The 14,533-nt window shown below is 48.9% G+C and overlaps 1 protein-coding gene across 2 annotated transcripts in view; it reads left to right on the forward strand.

Moving 5' to 3' along the window:
- Nucleotides 1–298: 298 nt before the first annotated feature.
- SNX33 (sorting nexin 33) overlaps nt 299–14,533 on the forward strand; it is a 15,827-nt gene continuing 1,592 nt past the window's right edge. The window contains exons 1-2 of one of the 2 annotated variants that reach the window (XM_034783960.1): nt 299–1,402; nt 2,227–3,781. In XM_034783960.1, the coding sequence (XP_034639851.1) occupies nt 2,347–3,781 (1,435 nt within the window). In that variant the 5' untranslated portion in view covers nt 299–1,402; nt 2,227–2,346. The remainder of the gene's footprint in view (nt 1,403–2,226; nt 3,782–14,533) is intronic. The other variant, XM_034783961.1, reaches the window with a different exon arrangement.

Genomic DNA, 14,533 nt, shown 5'->3' on the forward strand with positions numbered 1-14,533 from the left:
CACCATCCGTGCCTCAGTTTCTCCATCTGTAAAATGGGGATAACCATACTGACCTCCTTTGTAAAGCCGGTTGATATCTACTGATGAAAAGCTAGGTATTATCCGCTTCAGCTCTGAACACCCCTGAATGCTGGAAGTGCTCAGATCCAGCTGCGCATGAGGCCCTCTGATGTTCAGGAAGATAAATGCCCCCCATTGACAAGAAACCCAGCTCCCGGGGCCAGCTGTGCTGGCTGCCTGTAGAGGGCAGCCTGTGACCTAGCTGGGCTCCCCGCTGCCTGGCTCTGTGTTCGCCTGAAGACTTTTTAAACTTTCGAGCTTCGCCTCCCTCCCTTGCGTCATGGAAAAGACTGGAGTGTGAGAGGGACCCAGCTGTGGAGCGGGGCAGAGGCATCCAGGGGTACGTGGGGGGCAGAGCAAACAGGGAAAGGGGGAGCCCCCAGGCTACAACAGGCAACTCCCCAAAACTTACAGGGGGCACCCCAAAACAGCAGGCGCAGGAAGGAATCAACAAGGAAAACTGAGCGGGACCTGGGAGCGCAGAGCCGGGAGGAGGAGCCCAGAGACTGGGGCTTCTCCTGCATAAGCGCCCTGCGCAAGAACGGCGGAGGCTGGGATCATCTTGTGCGCGCAGAGCTTTGGCTGGAGCTGATCCCGGCCGGCGGCTCGGCAAGATGGAGTGAAGGGAGGAGAGCTCTGCTGGAGGTGACCGGTCCTTGCCCCCGGAGAAGGGGGTCTGAAGGGGCACGTGTAGCTATTTGGGCCTCCAGGTCTCCCTGCAAGCCGCAGCTCCCCAGCAGCCAGGACTGGGGCCAGAGCAGAGATCTTTTCGCCCAGCACAGCCTGGAGAAGTGTGTCCCCTGGCTTTATCCCTCTCTCCAAACGGAAGTGCCTCTGTTTTGCTGAATTCTTCAGGCAGCTTCCTCCCCCTCCCCGCTCCCCTCTTCACCCCCGGACACAAGAAAACGGAATCGCATCCCCACCCCACTCCCCTGCAATCACTGGGAATTGGGAAACTTCATTGTTGTTGCACCCCAAAATCTGCAGGGAGTGCTCCGAAGGAGGGGATCCAGTGGATCGCTGCTTCCCTTGCCTGACGCTTTGGCTTTTCATCTTGGAAACACTGCAGCGTTTGGAAGGAACTTCGGTGGGTTTTGTGTGCAGCTCGTTTGAAGAGAAGGGAATTTGCCACATTTTTGATGGTTGGTTTTTGTTCCTCTCCAAAGGGCTGGATCATTATTTGCTCTGACTGTATCAATTTCAGGGCGCAGAGAGGAACTGGCCAGGAAATAATCCCAACAAAAGAAACCCATTTGTCAAACAGTTTTCAGACGGAATCAATGGATCTGACTCTAAAATCTTTCAGCCCTCATCAGGGACTTGTCTAACTTTGTGTCGGTGGGTGAGTGGCAAATCCTTCCCTTTTTACTTGGCACTTGTCAATTTGGGTTGTAAAAGTGATTTAAAGATTCCCTATCCCGGAAGAGCTCAGTTACTTCTCTTTTTGTCTCCGTTTTTAAACTTTGCGTGAACTTTTAACATCTTCTTGAAGAGGGTGGGTTTTTTTAGGCGACTGTGTTGTTATTGCTGTGTGAGAGGCGTGACACATTCAATCTTGGATTGCTTTTTGGCTTTTTAGTTTCCTCCACCCCCTTGGAGGTTTGTGGATTTCAAAAAATCAGCCCCATCAGGAATTGCAAAATATTTGTGTTGGGATCATTTAAGGTTGTGCTTTTGTTTTGTTTTGCCTTTTTTTAAAGGTATTTTTCAAGCACTGTGATTCTGAATTGCACTGGATATGCTTTTTGGAAGATGGGCCAAGGTTTATAATTTTTTTCTTAATCCTTAAAAAAAAGAATTCCAGAAAAAAAAGAAGGGATTTTTGATTTCTTGCATTCGATCAAGATTATGTTGGGAATATTTTTAATGTAAATTCAAGCAGGAAAGGTGGACAGCACAGGGACAGACTGACAGCTAGATAAACTCTATATGGAGCTGACAATTTTATGGATGTGTGTCCATCTGACTGAGGCCTATATCACCTAAACGGAGGGTGCAAAACATGTTTGATTGCCCTAGGAATGCCATTTTTAGCCAATGAATTTAGACTGCAGTGTGAATGTATAGGCCTTGAAGTTAAAAAAATTTAGAAAAAAATATAAACATATATATTTTTGTTACTTCAAGGTGAATTCAACTAAACTTTTTTCCACATCACTGTTACAGATTATAAACCGGTGTTTTACAGATTATAAATCAGTGTCTCTGACTGTTGAAGCATCTGAGGTGTTGGTTTAGTGGTGGTGCTGTGGGGTGTCAAGTTATATAGTCCTCCAGGGAGCAGTCATGGCGTTGAAAGCCAGAGCACTTTACAACTTCCAGAGTGAAAACAAAGAAGAGATCAGCATCCAGGAGAATGAGGAGCTGGTGATCTTCAGCGAAAACTCCCTGGACGGGTGGCTGCAGGGCAAGAACAGCCGAGGAGAAACTGGCATCTTCCCTGCCTCTTACGTCGAGATCCTCAGGTCCCGGTCGAGCTCCAGTTATACAGACTATTCAAACAGTCCAGCCAGCTCCCCTGGGAATGAGTCCTTCTACATGCCCCCTTCCAACACCAACACCTCCCATCAGGGCAGCTTTGAGGATGATGATGATGATGACTGGGATGACTGGGACGATGGCTGCACAGTGGTGGAAGAGCCACGGGGCAGCCCTGGCACCAATGGGCACCCCTCCCCTAACCTGCAGTACCCTGCAGCATACCCCAACCAGAATGCTGGCTATCGTCCCAAGCCAGCCTTGGAGAGGCAGGACAGCATCAGTTCCTCCAAGAGGGGCAGCGTGGTGGGGCGGAACCTCAACCGCTTCTCCTGTTTCGTCCGCTCTGGGGTGGAGGCCTTTATCCTGGGAGATGTGCCCATGATGTCCAAGATCGCTGAGACCTACTCCATCGAGATGGGTCCCAAGGGCCCCCAGTGGAAGGCCAACCCACACCCTTTCATCTGCTCTGTGGAGGAGCCCACCAAGCAAACAAAATTCAAGGGCATCAAGAGCTACATCTCCTACAAGCTGACCCCTAGCAGCATCAATGCGCCGGTCTATCGGCGGTACAAGCACTTTGACTGGCTGTACAACCGCCTGCTGAACAAGTTCACAGTGATCTCGGTTCCACACCTGCCCGAGAAGCAGGCCACTGGGCGCTTCGAGGAGGACTTCATCGAGAAGCGCAAGCGGAGGCTGATCTTGTGGATGGACCACATGACCAGCCACCCTGTGCTGTCCCAGTATGAGGGCTTTCAGCACTTCCTCACTTGCCGCGATGACAAGCAGTGGAAGATGGGCAAGCGGCGGGCAGAGAAGGATGAGATGGTGGGGGCCAGCTTCCTGCTGACCTTCCAGATCCCCACAGAGCACCAGGACCTGCAGGATGTGGAAGACCGGGTGGACTCGTTCAAGGCCTTCAGCAAGAAGATGGACGACAGCGTCTTGCAACTGACCAACATGGCCTCGGAGCTAGTGCGCAAGCATGTGGGGGGGTTCCGGAAGGAGTTCCAGAAGCTGGGCAACGCTTTCCAAGCCATCAGCTACTCCTTCCAGATGGACCCACCCTACAGTTCGGATGCGCTCAACAATGCCATCTCGCACACAGGCAAGACGTACGAGACCGTTGGGGAGATGTTTGCCGAGCAGCCCAAGAACGACCTTTTCCTCATGCTGGATACTCTCTCCTTGTACCAAGGGCTCCTCTCCAACTTCCCAGACATCATTCACCTTCAGAAAGGTAAGTCATGCCCAGGCGCAGCTTTCTTTGGGCCTCAGTTGCTGCCATGATTAGCCTGTCTCAGGAGACTGCCCCAGGGACAGGCAACATTTGGCTGTTTAATGGAGGTGGCCTTCTCCTGAAGGTGGAGCAGGATTGGACTAAATTTCCTTGGGGATAATCTGGGGTGGTCTCCCAAGACAGGAGGTAGGCAGCCTCTTATAGAAGTTTCACGGTATTTTGTCTTTCAAAGTGCTGTGCCCCCATTAACTAATTCAACCTCCTGTTATTCCTGGGAGGCAGGTGCACATAATTACTCTAATTTTGCAGCTGGGGAACCTGAGAACAATTAAATTGGGGTCCAAGGTTTCAACAGGGACCTGGAATTTTAGGTGCTTCATTTTTCTGGGTGCCAAGTTTGGAAAGCTCCAGAGCCTGATTTTCAGAGGACCTTAGTATCCCCTGCCCCTGGGACTGCAGCTGGAGTCGTGGATGCTCCGTACTCTGCAAGTCGCTGAGGTATCTAAAGTGGAACAGTTAATATTAGAGGCGACTTTAGGAAATTTGGGCTTAAGTGACTTCCCCAAGGCACACAGTGAGTCAGTGGCAGAGCTCAAGTGTTGTTTTTCCCAGCCTCATATTCAGTCTCTTAGACCATGCTGCCTCTGGAAAGGGTTGTTTGAATCTCTGGGACCAGGATATGGGCCAGGATCTGCCTTATGCACAAGTCAGATGTGCTGCTGTTTAATGCCCTATATTTCTTCGCATTCCATGTGACCACCTGACATTTTACCTGACTCTGGCTGTGGCACCCGATTTCCCTCCCGCTGACTCACACTTAGAAGAGGAAGCAGAGTGCATTTTGACAGCCCTGTGATTGGTTCCTCGCTGGGGAGTCCAGCCCGGACAGAGACTTTCTTGAATGAACCCTGCTTAGGAATCACCTCATGACCAGGACCAGCCAGCTCCTCCTCCTCCTCCTTTCTTATCTCCTTCATTAAGATAATGAGACCCTGATTAAGTATCCTCAATCTCTCCAGTAATGTCTGGAAAGGAAATCTAGTGACAGATAAATCCCTGTTTCCCCATACTGGCAGAGCTGACTGTGATGCATTTGTATTCACCATGCTGGTTGCAGGGAGCAGCCCAGGGCACCTTCTGCAGGTGGCTAGGATCATGTTTGCTCTGAGCCTACACAGTCTTTTGCTTCTAGGGAAGCCCAAGGCCTCTGTTAGCTCCTCTCAGAGAGCCTCAGAACACCAGAGAGCAAGACCTCTTGGAAATTCATTGCTCCATGTCTGCCAGTGCAGAGCCAGGCTGCCCTGTTGGGCCAGAGAGATGGAGAATCTTGTTTTATCCCAGAAGAGGACAGAGAGTGCCCAGGAAACAGGAGATGATAATTGGCGAGGTGGGAGTAGCATGGCCAGCACAAAGTCTTGGCATGCTGTTTGTCAGAGTAGCTGGCGTCAGAGTCCTGGTGAGGCCTGGATTCCTGAACACACTGTTTGTGTCTGTGTTTGGCTAGCAGCAGAGTTGTGAGAATCACTATAGAGAGTCGTGCACTTGAGGAAAAGCAGTCCCTTTCAATCTCAGAAGTCCTACTGCTTGTGCCAAGCTCCCTCCTCTAATCATATGTGGCCTGGCGAAAGTGAGACATTTGAGTGTTTTGGGGACACGTGGCAAAATAAGAGGTACTGCATTGTAAACTACTCCAGGAGGCCCAGGGTGGAGGTGCTGCAGGAACAAAATGCCTGCTCAAGAGAAAACAGCCTTGTCGGTCACAGAGGGATAGATTTCCAAAAGCACAGGAACCTAACTCCCACTGGAGAAAAATCTACCCAGAGACTCTTTGTCTTCCTTCGGGGTTGCCAGCCCCACTAACTTGCATTTCCATCCAAGGGGGGGAAGCTGGCAAGAGGATCCAGTTCTGATTTCACTCCAGGGCAAATATTTTGCCAGTGAAAGGTACAGGCAGGAAGACTGGGCTGTTAGATGCTTTTCTACAATGCCATTGTATGTATCCAGGAAGCCATAGTACGGACAGAAGGGCTGCGGTTTAGGGGTGGGATCTGGTTTATCTTACCAGAATGGTGAGTCACACCTGGCTTGCAGGTAAAAAAATGCTTCTGTGTTCATGAGGAAGTGTCCTGCTAAATGCTGAGAGCCACCCTTAAACTGAGCCCTGGTCTACATTTCAGGGTTAGGTCGACGTAAGCTGCCTTGCATTGACCTAGTTGTGCCAATTTCGTAACACCACCTTCCCAAACGGCATCGAGGCGCGGTCGACGTAATTAGGTAGATGCAGTGTCAGTATAGACACTGCTTTGCTTACATTGACTGTTACTGGCTTTCAGGAGCTGTCCCACAATGCCCCACATTGAAAAACAATCGACACAAGAGCTCATGGTGCAGACGTGCACGGCCGACACAAGCAGCCAAGTCCCCACACAAGTGATTTAATAACTGCAGTGGCAGTATGCCGACGTAAGTCAGGTCGACAACATTTTGTAGTGTAGACGTGGCCTCAGAAGAACCTTGCTACTGCAAGCAGCTCCATTGGAATGAATGGCACTACTAATGGAGTAAAGTGCTACTCTCTGTGTGTGAGGATGGCAGAATCTATTCCTAGGAGAGCAGCTGCCACCACCCAGAGAACCTGGATAATAGTTTTCAGCTAGAAACAATTCTTCTTAAACCTTGGGAGCCAAATTCCTCTCGGGTGTCACTCAGCTGCCTTCCCTACACTTATCCCAAGATGGAATTTAACCTTCAAGATTTTCTATATTTCTTTCCACTCATTCTTTATTACTAAGGACTTTTGTATGAAAGTAGGGCCCAGAATCTGCCCTGAGCGAGGCTTGTGTCTGTAACCCAGGGCAGGGTTTGGCTTAGATTAGAACCTTTGTTTCTAAAGAGAGCTTCTGTTCCTGCTACATCCTGATCAGGAGTCATAATCCTGTGACATCATATTAACTTCCACCCGCAGCCTACTGTGCTGTCACAGAGGACTCTAACCTCAGGTCAGGCGCACGCAGCTGGCCTTGATAGAAACTCTTAGGAAAGAGAGATTCTGTTTTCATGCAAATGGACTTCGAGCTCAAGAATGGGGGAGAGGAATGCGGCAAACAGCCGAGCAGAATTCCTTCTCACAGAATTAAAAAAAAATAGAAACCGCCTTTCCCACAAGCATCAGCTACTCCCCCAAAGCCTTGTCTAGGTGGTGACTTTTGTTCATGGTGTCAGGTGAGCTAGTTAATTTCTAGTGAACTTGAGTGTAAATGCTAAATTAAGAACAGGAGTACTTGTGGCACCTTAGAGACTTGAATGCTAAATTAGTTATTCCACAAAAAGTGTTCCTGGTTGTGGCTTACTTTACGGCTCGTTCTGACTTTCAGACCTGTTTCTCTGTCTGCATCATTTTTCCTTTGACCCTCCCTGAGCCTTAGGGTGAATCATGCCCAAGATTAAACATAGGTGGAGTGCCATCATTTGCATTTACACTCATGTTAGAGCTTGTCTAGATGAGAAAGTTGCAGCAAGTGAATTTATGGTGTATTTAAAACCGATTTAGTTAAACTGGTGCAAAAGGCTATGTGGATGCTCTTATTTTGGCTTAAACCAGGGTTATTTTGATTTAACTCAAGTCAATTAGGAACAGCTTTAAGCTAAACTGAAATAAGCCACCTTAAACCAAAATTAGAAGGTTCACTCAGGGGTTTGCACTCATTTAAATCAGTCTGAAAACTGATTTCAGTGAAACTATTGCAACTTCTGCATGTGGATAAGGCCTCAGTTAAACTGGTACAACTTCTGTGTATGGACAAGGCCTTAGTTAGCTCAAGTGAATTGGTGATCAGTTAAACAGAGCTACAACATGACCAAACATTTTAAGCTAGGCAAGGCCTAAAAGTCAGAAATCAGAGAGGGAAAAGTTCTGCCTATTAGTTCAACCCTCAGAAACTAAAGCGCAATTGAAAGAGGACTCTTGTATCTGCCCATGAAGCAGCTAGTTGACTGTCATCCCTTTGGGGCTGGGACTGACTTTTTGTTATATGCACGTACAGCGCCTAGTGCAATGGGGTCCTGATCAGGGCGTCAAGATACTCCTGTGATATAAATAACGAAGTGCCTTGTGAAGCCCATCTTGACTTACCTCAGACACAGAGCAATATCCTTTACCATCACTGCATTTTAAAATCAAGGCTGGTTCATTGCTAAGAATGAGTCTGATTCTTCTAGTTTGCAGTAAGTTACCCCACTGCAAAGTGAGGGTGAAACACGATCATCTTGATTTGGCAGCACTTTACGCTAGGGCTGGTTGGAAATTTTTAATCATAATGTCTTTTTTTTTTTACAAAAAATTGCCATTTTGGTTGAAATTAACATGTTTTGGAAAATGTGTCATTTTGACAAAATTTTCTTTAGAAAGAAATGAAATGAAGGTTCTCAAAATGTCTCATTTTGACATATCCAGAACGGTCCATTTCAGTTGTTCATTTTGAAACAAAATTAATTATTTTTCATACAAAAAAAAATTAACGGTTGAAATTGGAAGGAAATATTTTGATTGTATCGAAAGGAAACATTTCTGTTGACGCCAAAATAATTTTTTGAGGGGGATTTTGTTTCATAGGAAATATTTAGTTTGTTGTCCATTTTAGAATGGGGGGAAAAATTGAAATTGTGAAATTTCCTACAAAACATAAATTCTGGTTCCTGCTGAGCTCTGCATTATACCCACTTTGCACAATAAGCCAGCGGAGAGTAAGGCCCAGAGTTCATTGAAAATTTACCCTTTTATTCTTTTCGTAAACAGACTTAGATTTTTCGAATCCATTTGCAAGTGGGGATTTTTTGAACAGGCTGTGCATACACGTGGCTTGTTTGTAAGTTGTTCCCTTTGACTAATCATGGTGTTTGGTCACATGGGATTGTTTCTGCTCCCCTGATCAGAAGGACTGAAACTTCTTAAACGGGAGTACAGCGCCAAGGGTCGGCAACACGTCCATGGTAAAAATTTTGAGGTCCGTGGGGGCGCTCACCTCAGGCAGCTCCCCGCAAGTGGCTACCTGTCCCTGCTTTTGCGTGGCCAGGCGCCATGTGGCTCTGCAGGCACGCTGCCTCCGTCCCCCCTCCCCGAGCACTGACTCTGAGGCTCCCAGCCCGTTGGTCAGGAACCGCAGGCAATGGGAGCTGTGAGGGCAGCACCTGTGGACGGGGCAGTGTGCAGAGCTGCCTGGCCGTGCCTCCGCGTAGGAGCCAGAGGGGGGACATGCTGCTGCTTCCAGGAGCTGCTGGAGGAAAGCACTGCATGGAGCCTGCATACACACTCCTGCGCCCCACCCCCCTACCCCAGCCCTGATACCCCTTGGTCCCATCCCGGAGCACCCCCCAAACCCCTCATCCACAGCACCACCCCAGAGCCTGCACACCTCCAGCTGGAGCCCTCACACCCCACTACATCCCAACCCCCTGCTCCAGCCTGGAGCCCCCTCCCACACCCTGAACCCCTCATTTCTGGCCCCACCCCAGAACCCACACCCCAACCCCCTGCCTCAGCTGGGATCCCCCTTCTACCCCCCCGCCAATGTCCATCACTAAGTCCGGTAATTTTGTAAAGTGTCCGTCGTGCAACATGGTGATGCTGACCACTGTACAGCGCACAACTATCAGTGAATTACTAATGACCCCGTTCCCATGCAAATAACTATATTTACAGGACGAGCACCCAATCCGTTAACATTCATGCAAATGGAATCTCATTCACAGAGCGTTTACAAATACGGAATAATAAGGGCAGACAAACAAGGTCAAACCGTTTAGCCATTGGGCAGGCTAATGGAGGTTCATGCATTCTCCTTTACAGTATTCCTCCAGGTTCATTGGAAACAAAGGATACACTGGGAAATGGCGGTGATTCTGTGTGCGTGTATTGCTGCTTGGGAAGGATTTCCCTATTTGTCTGAGGAGACTAGGATCTTCCAGATAATTCTTGCTCTTGGTTGGGGACAAGGTGGAAGTGATCTTTAGGGACCTAACACATCTCCCAGTCTAAGGAGTTTGGGGGGGGGGGGGGGGGGTTGTTTTTGTTATCAGGTCACTGGCCCCTGTGCTGAAGTCGCTCCACCTCAGTTTCCCCAATGGGGTTTTCAGCCTATTCTGGTGGCTCCGCTCTCTGTCCATTTCACTATGAAAGTTCAAACACTGGCACCCTCGCCTCATGCTCCCTTGCTCCTGGAGTAGAAGAGTCTAAAGTCACAGTCCCCAAATAATCACAAAATAAAGGAAGCTTTGTCCTAGTTCTCAGTCCCTCTGAGGTTAATGGGCCACCTGCCCATGGTGGAGCTCTCAGATCCCACCCTTCCCCTCAGGTGAGGCACCCCCTACTGTGGCATCAGCAGGGCTCTATTAAACCTAAGTAGTCCAGTGTCTGGCCTGCCTTCCCTCCAGGGAGGCTCTGACCAGCCACAGTCCTGTCCGGTTCCTGGCTTCTCTCCCCGTAGCAAGTCGACGACTCACTCTCACAGCACCTCTTGCTGGTTGTTCTGGGAATTAGGTCTCCAGCTCCAGAGCACCCTCTGCTGGCCGATGTCCCACTTGCCACAGGCCCCCGTGTCCCTCCCAGACCACGGTGCCCCTTCCCTCAGGGTTCTGCCCTCTGCAGTCTCTGGGTTTCCCTTTCCCAGGGAATCCCCAACCCTCTATCCCCACCTTGCCTCAGTGGCTACTGCTAGTCATCATCTAGCCCCTGCTCACTGGGGCAGACTGCAGTCTATAAATCACTCATCATCAGCAAGGGGGGTTTGGACCTGCTGCCTTTGCCTACCCTGGGCTGCACCTCTGCAACCGCAGTACCTGCTCTGGGCCTTCAGCAAGGCCTGCAGCCTGGGGGTTTCCCAGGCTGGAGCTCCCCAGCTCCTCTGGCCTTCCCCCAGCCCTGCTCCACCTCGGGTACCCTGTTCAGCTCCCAGGCAGCCAAGTCCTTCTCTCTCCACCACTAGAGAGAGACTCTGTTAGTAGCTGCCTCACAGCCCTTTTATAGGGCCAGCTGTGGCCTGATTGGGGCATGGCTGCAGCTGTGGCTGCTTCTCCAATCAGCCTACCTTATTGGCTCCCCAGAGCAGCCCTTTCTCAGGACTGTTTTAACCCCTTCAGGAGTTGGGGTAACCCCAGGGTGGGGTAACTACCCCGCTACACTCCCCAAGTGAGAACACTTGGTTTTCTGCTCTCCTTCCTAGGTAGCTATACCCGAGCAAGCCGTCCCCTTTCATCCTCTTCCTATAGGCCTGACACCCACTGCAGGGGTAGCAGGTGGTGCTGATTGTGCTCACGCCAATTCCTTAACCCTTTCCAGCCCGTGAGAGGTTTGTATACCCCATTACAGTCTTATGCTGAGTGTACCACTCCAGTTACCTAAGGAATTAGGCCATGTCACATGCTCACATTGTCACTGGTTTCTGAGGTGAACACAAAGGTAGTCCAACATCATTCCGGGAGACTTGGTGGGCAAAGCCTCTGGCTCAGACATGTTCCTAGTAGCAGGGGCTCTGGATAATGCACTCCTAGATGTTGGAAAGGAATTGACTAATCTGGTTATCTAGTCCATCTTCTTTCCGGTACCGCTGGGCAGGGACCCTGTCTGGAGGGTGTTTGGAGGAGCTGGATGGTGTTGGATCTGGTTTGGGGTGACTTAATGAACCTGACTCTGGCTGTAGTTAGATGCCTTCCCTCCAGGGTTGGGTTGAGGCTATTTTTGGGAAAGGGTGGGGAGGTGCTGTGAATCTTTGGATTAATTTAACCTCTGATTCCTGGACAGGCCTGGGTGTAAAATCCTAGTGGAGACAAAGGCACAGGGAGTTGTACCTTGATGAACCATATCTGGGATCAACACTAAGTCCTCCTCCTCCAGCTGGAGTCTACCGCAACTAGCTCCATTGGGGTAAAGACCATAGGGCCATGTCTCCATTACCATTTTACACGGAGATAGCTATCTGCATGTAAAAACGCACTGAGTAAAGGCACAGCCTAATCCCTCCCTCCTTCCACTTGGTATCTAAGTGCAGATGGCCCTCTCTGCAGTATGGCTGGACTCTGCTGGTGGGGCAGGGTGAGTGAGGTGTTTTAACTGGTCATCTGAGGGGGAATGTGAGCCAGGCCCCATGTAGTCTGTGGCAAACTTGCCCTAACTTCTGTGCCAAGGGCCCTGATTCTGTGGTGGTTTCATGTAGCAGGCTGGAAATGCCATGGCAGCCTCAGGTGAATTTCAGCACTCATTGGGGAAGAATCTGGGAGCTTTGGCAGTTGAGGAAAGGTTTTTGAATGCAGGATCAGCACTCTAGCTGGCTGTTTCTGCTAAAGTCATCAGCAGTGAAATAGTTAACAATGTTGACATTTAAATGAGCCAGTTCACACTTCTCTGAGCTACTGCTTCAGGCTGTGTGCAGACTCAGCACACTACCCTGCACTGGCTATGCTAAGCTCTGTTCACCTTTGGAAGGTTTTCTTCACAACTGTAAGGGCCAGAGACTCGGAGTGAGTTTTTCAAAGCTGCTTAAGGGATTTGGACACCCAATTAAAATGAATGGGAATTGGGCACCCATCCAATTCCCCCTCTCGTGGCTTTGAAAATCTCACCTCCCCCCACTTTGTTTTAATGAAATATGAAATTCTGGAGCACAGTGAGTGGGTCCTGTGGCAAGTTCTGACACTAGGGAGCACATTGGGTTGCACAGGAGAGGAAGAACAAGCATGACATAGGACATAAGATATGGGGAAACATTGCTTATCCCTTAAGAACAATGCTCCTCAGCAGTACTGGAGGAGCAGTGCAAAGACATACGCAGCATTTTTCACAACTGTATCAAATGCTGTTAGGAGCTGATGTGATTCCCCTGACATCTTACACGAGTTAGATGTCAAACAGGGTCTCAAAAAGCCATGCTTGGTCCTCCTAAGCCTTTAATTCCCAGCAATCCTTGCTCTTTGGGCAGTAGAGGTTTTATTTTTTTTTTTTGCCTAGGCAAATAGAGAACCCGTGGAAGTTCATGATAGCAATTGCTAGAGCCAAGCATAGGACACACAGGTGCTGTGAAAGCTACCTTCACACAGCTCTGCCAATACATCTGAATCCTGACCTTTCAGTCCTCCTGCTCTGGGACCCCACAGAACTCCGCCAGTGCATCATCGTTCTGACATGCAGTTCCTGCTATTCAGTTCTTGGCACAGCTCTGCTAATGCACCTCGGTGTTGACTAAGCAGCCTGTGCTGATCTTCTTCTGGTCTCTCCTGCCCTGGTCTATTTATTATAACAAACTGTTTGGTGCTTTTGTGGTAATTGTTATTTATATAGTGCCACAGGTGAAGTGTGTCAAAACATAAGACTGGTTCCTGCTTTGAGGATCTTAGTCACATGTGCATGTTTATGGGAATACATAATAATAAAGACACAGCAGGTACAAAACAGCAGAATTCACAACACACAGGACTTCAATGTCCTTTGACTTTCACTGGTGTAAATCAGCAGTAGCTCCACTGAAATCAATGGAGTTAACCTGGTGTAAAATTGGTACAAGTGGTTGTCCACATGAGAAAGTTGCACTAGTTTATCTTAAATAGGTTTTTAAACCAGTTACATTAAACTGATGCAAACTCCTTCCTCTGTGCATGATCTTATTTTGGTTTATGAGTGACTTATATCAGCAGAGTTTGATATGATTGGGAATAGGTTTAAACAGTCCCTGAGAGGCCCACCCGAATGGTGGGATCTAGCAGAAAAGCCTGTTGTGATATGGACAAACTTCCGCTATGGACAATGGTGAATCTACTGTATTTAGAGTAGGCGACCTAATCTATGTTTGAACCTGGCACTTGGGAGACGAAAGGTTGTTGCGGACTTTGGGCCTGCTGTACCCGTTGATCACACTGCATATGCGGGGGATGCTGCAATGCTATAGAGATTGTCCTTCAGAGGAGAATTTGGCTTGATGCTGGAATTACTGAGTGAGAGTCTCTGGCCTGTGCTATGCAGGAGATCAGATGAGATGATCATAATGGTTCCTTCTGGCCTTAAAATCCATGAATCTATGAACTGGGGTCTGTTCTATCCTTCTGTGGTGGCTGTCCAGGAGGAAGATAAGTGCCCCGTGTCATTTTGCAATAAGAGGAAGAAGCAGCAGGAGTATCCTTCTTTCCCATCCCTCCTGCCACAGATCCAAAGGTGCATAAGCTATTGCTATGTGCAGATCTTACCTTTGTGGTCACTGCACTACTAGAACTGAACCCTTTGCTTTGTCGGGTGTCTTGAGATCTCTAAGACACTGTATAAAACCTCATGCTCCTTCCTTCTGTTAACCTATTGCCTCTTCTAGCAGCTTTGATGTTCTGGGTCGCTACAATGTAGATTTATTCCTAGTCTATGATAATTGAATAATAGGCCCTTATGTAACTCACTTCATCAGTAGTTCTCCAAGCACTTTTTACAAAGGTGAGTAAGAATGATTATCCCCTCTTCACACGTAGGTACAGTAAATAGATGTTAGGTGACCTGCTGAAGGTTACACAGCAAGACAGTGGGAAAACTGGAGACGGAGCACAGGTCTTTTGATAATCAACCTGATGCACTATGTACTAGGGTTACCATACGTCCGGATTTTCCCGGACATGTCTGGCTTTTTGGGCTCCAAATCCCCGTCCGGGGGGAAAGCCCAAAAAGCTGGACATGTCCGGGAAAATCGGGGGGGCCGGGCCGGGGGCCGGGCCAGACCGGGGGCTTGG

Source organism: Trachemys scripta, chromosome 10 (genome assembly GCF_013100865.1).
Source record: "Trachemys scripta elegans isolate TJP31775 chromosome 10, CAS_Tse_1.0, whole genome shotgun sequence".
NCBI lineage: Eukaryota > Metazoa > Chordata > Testudines > Emydidae > Trachemys > Trachemys scripta.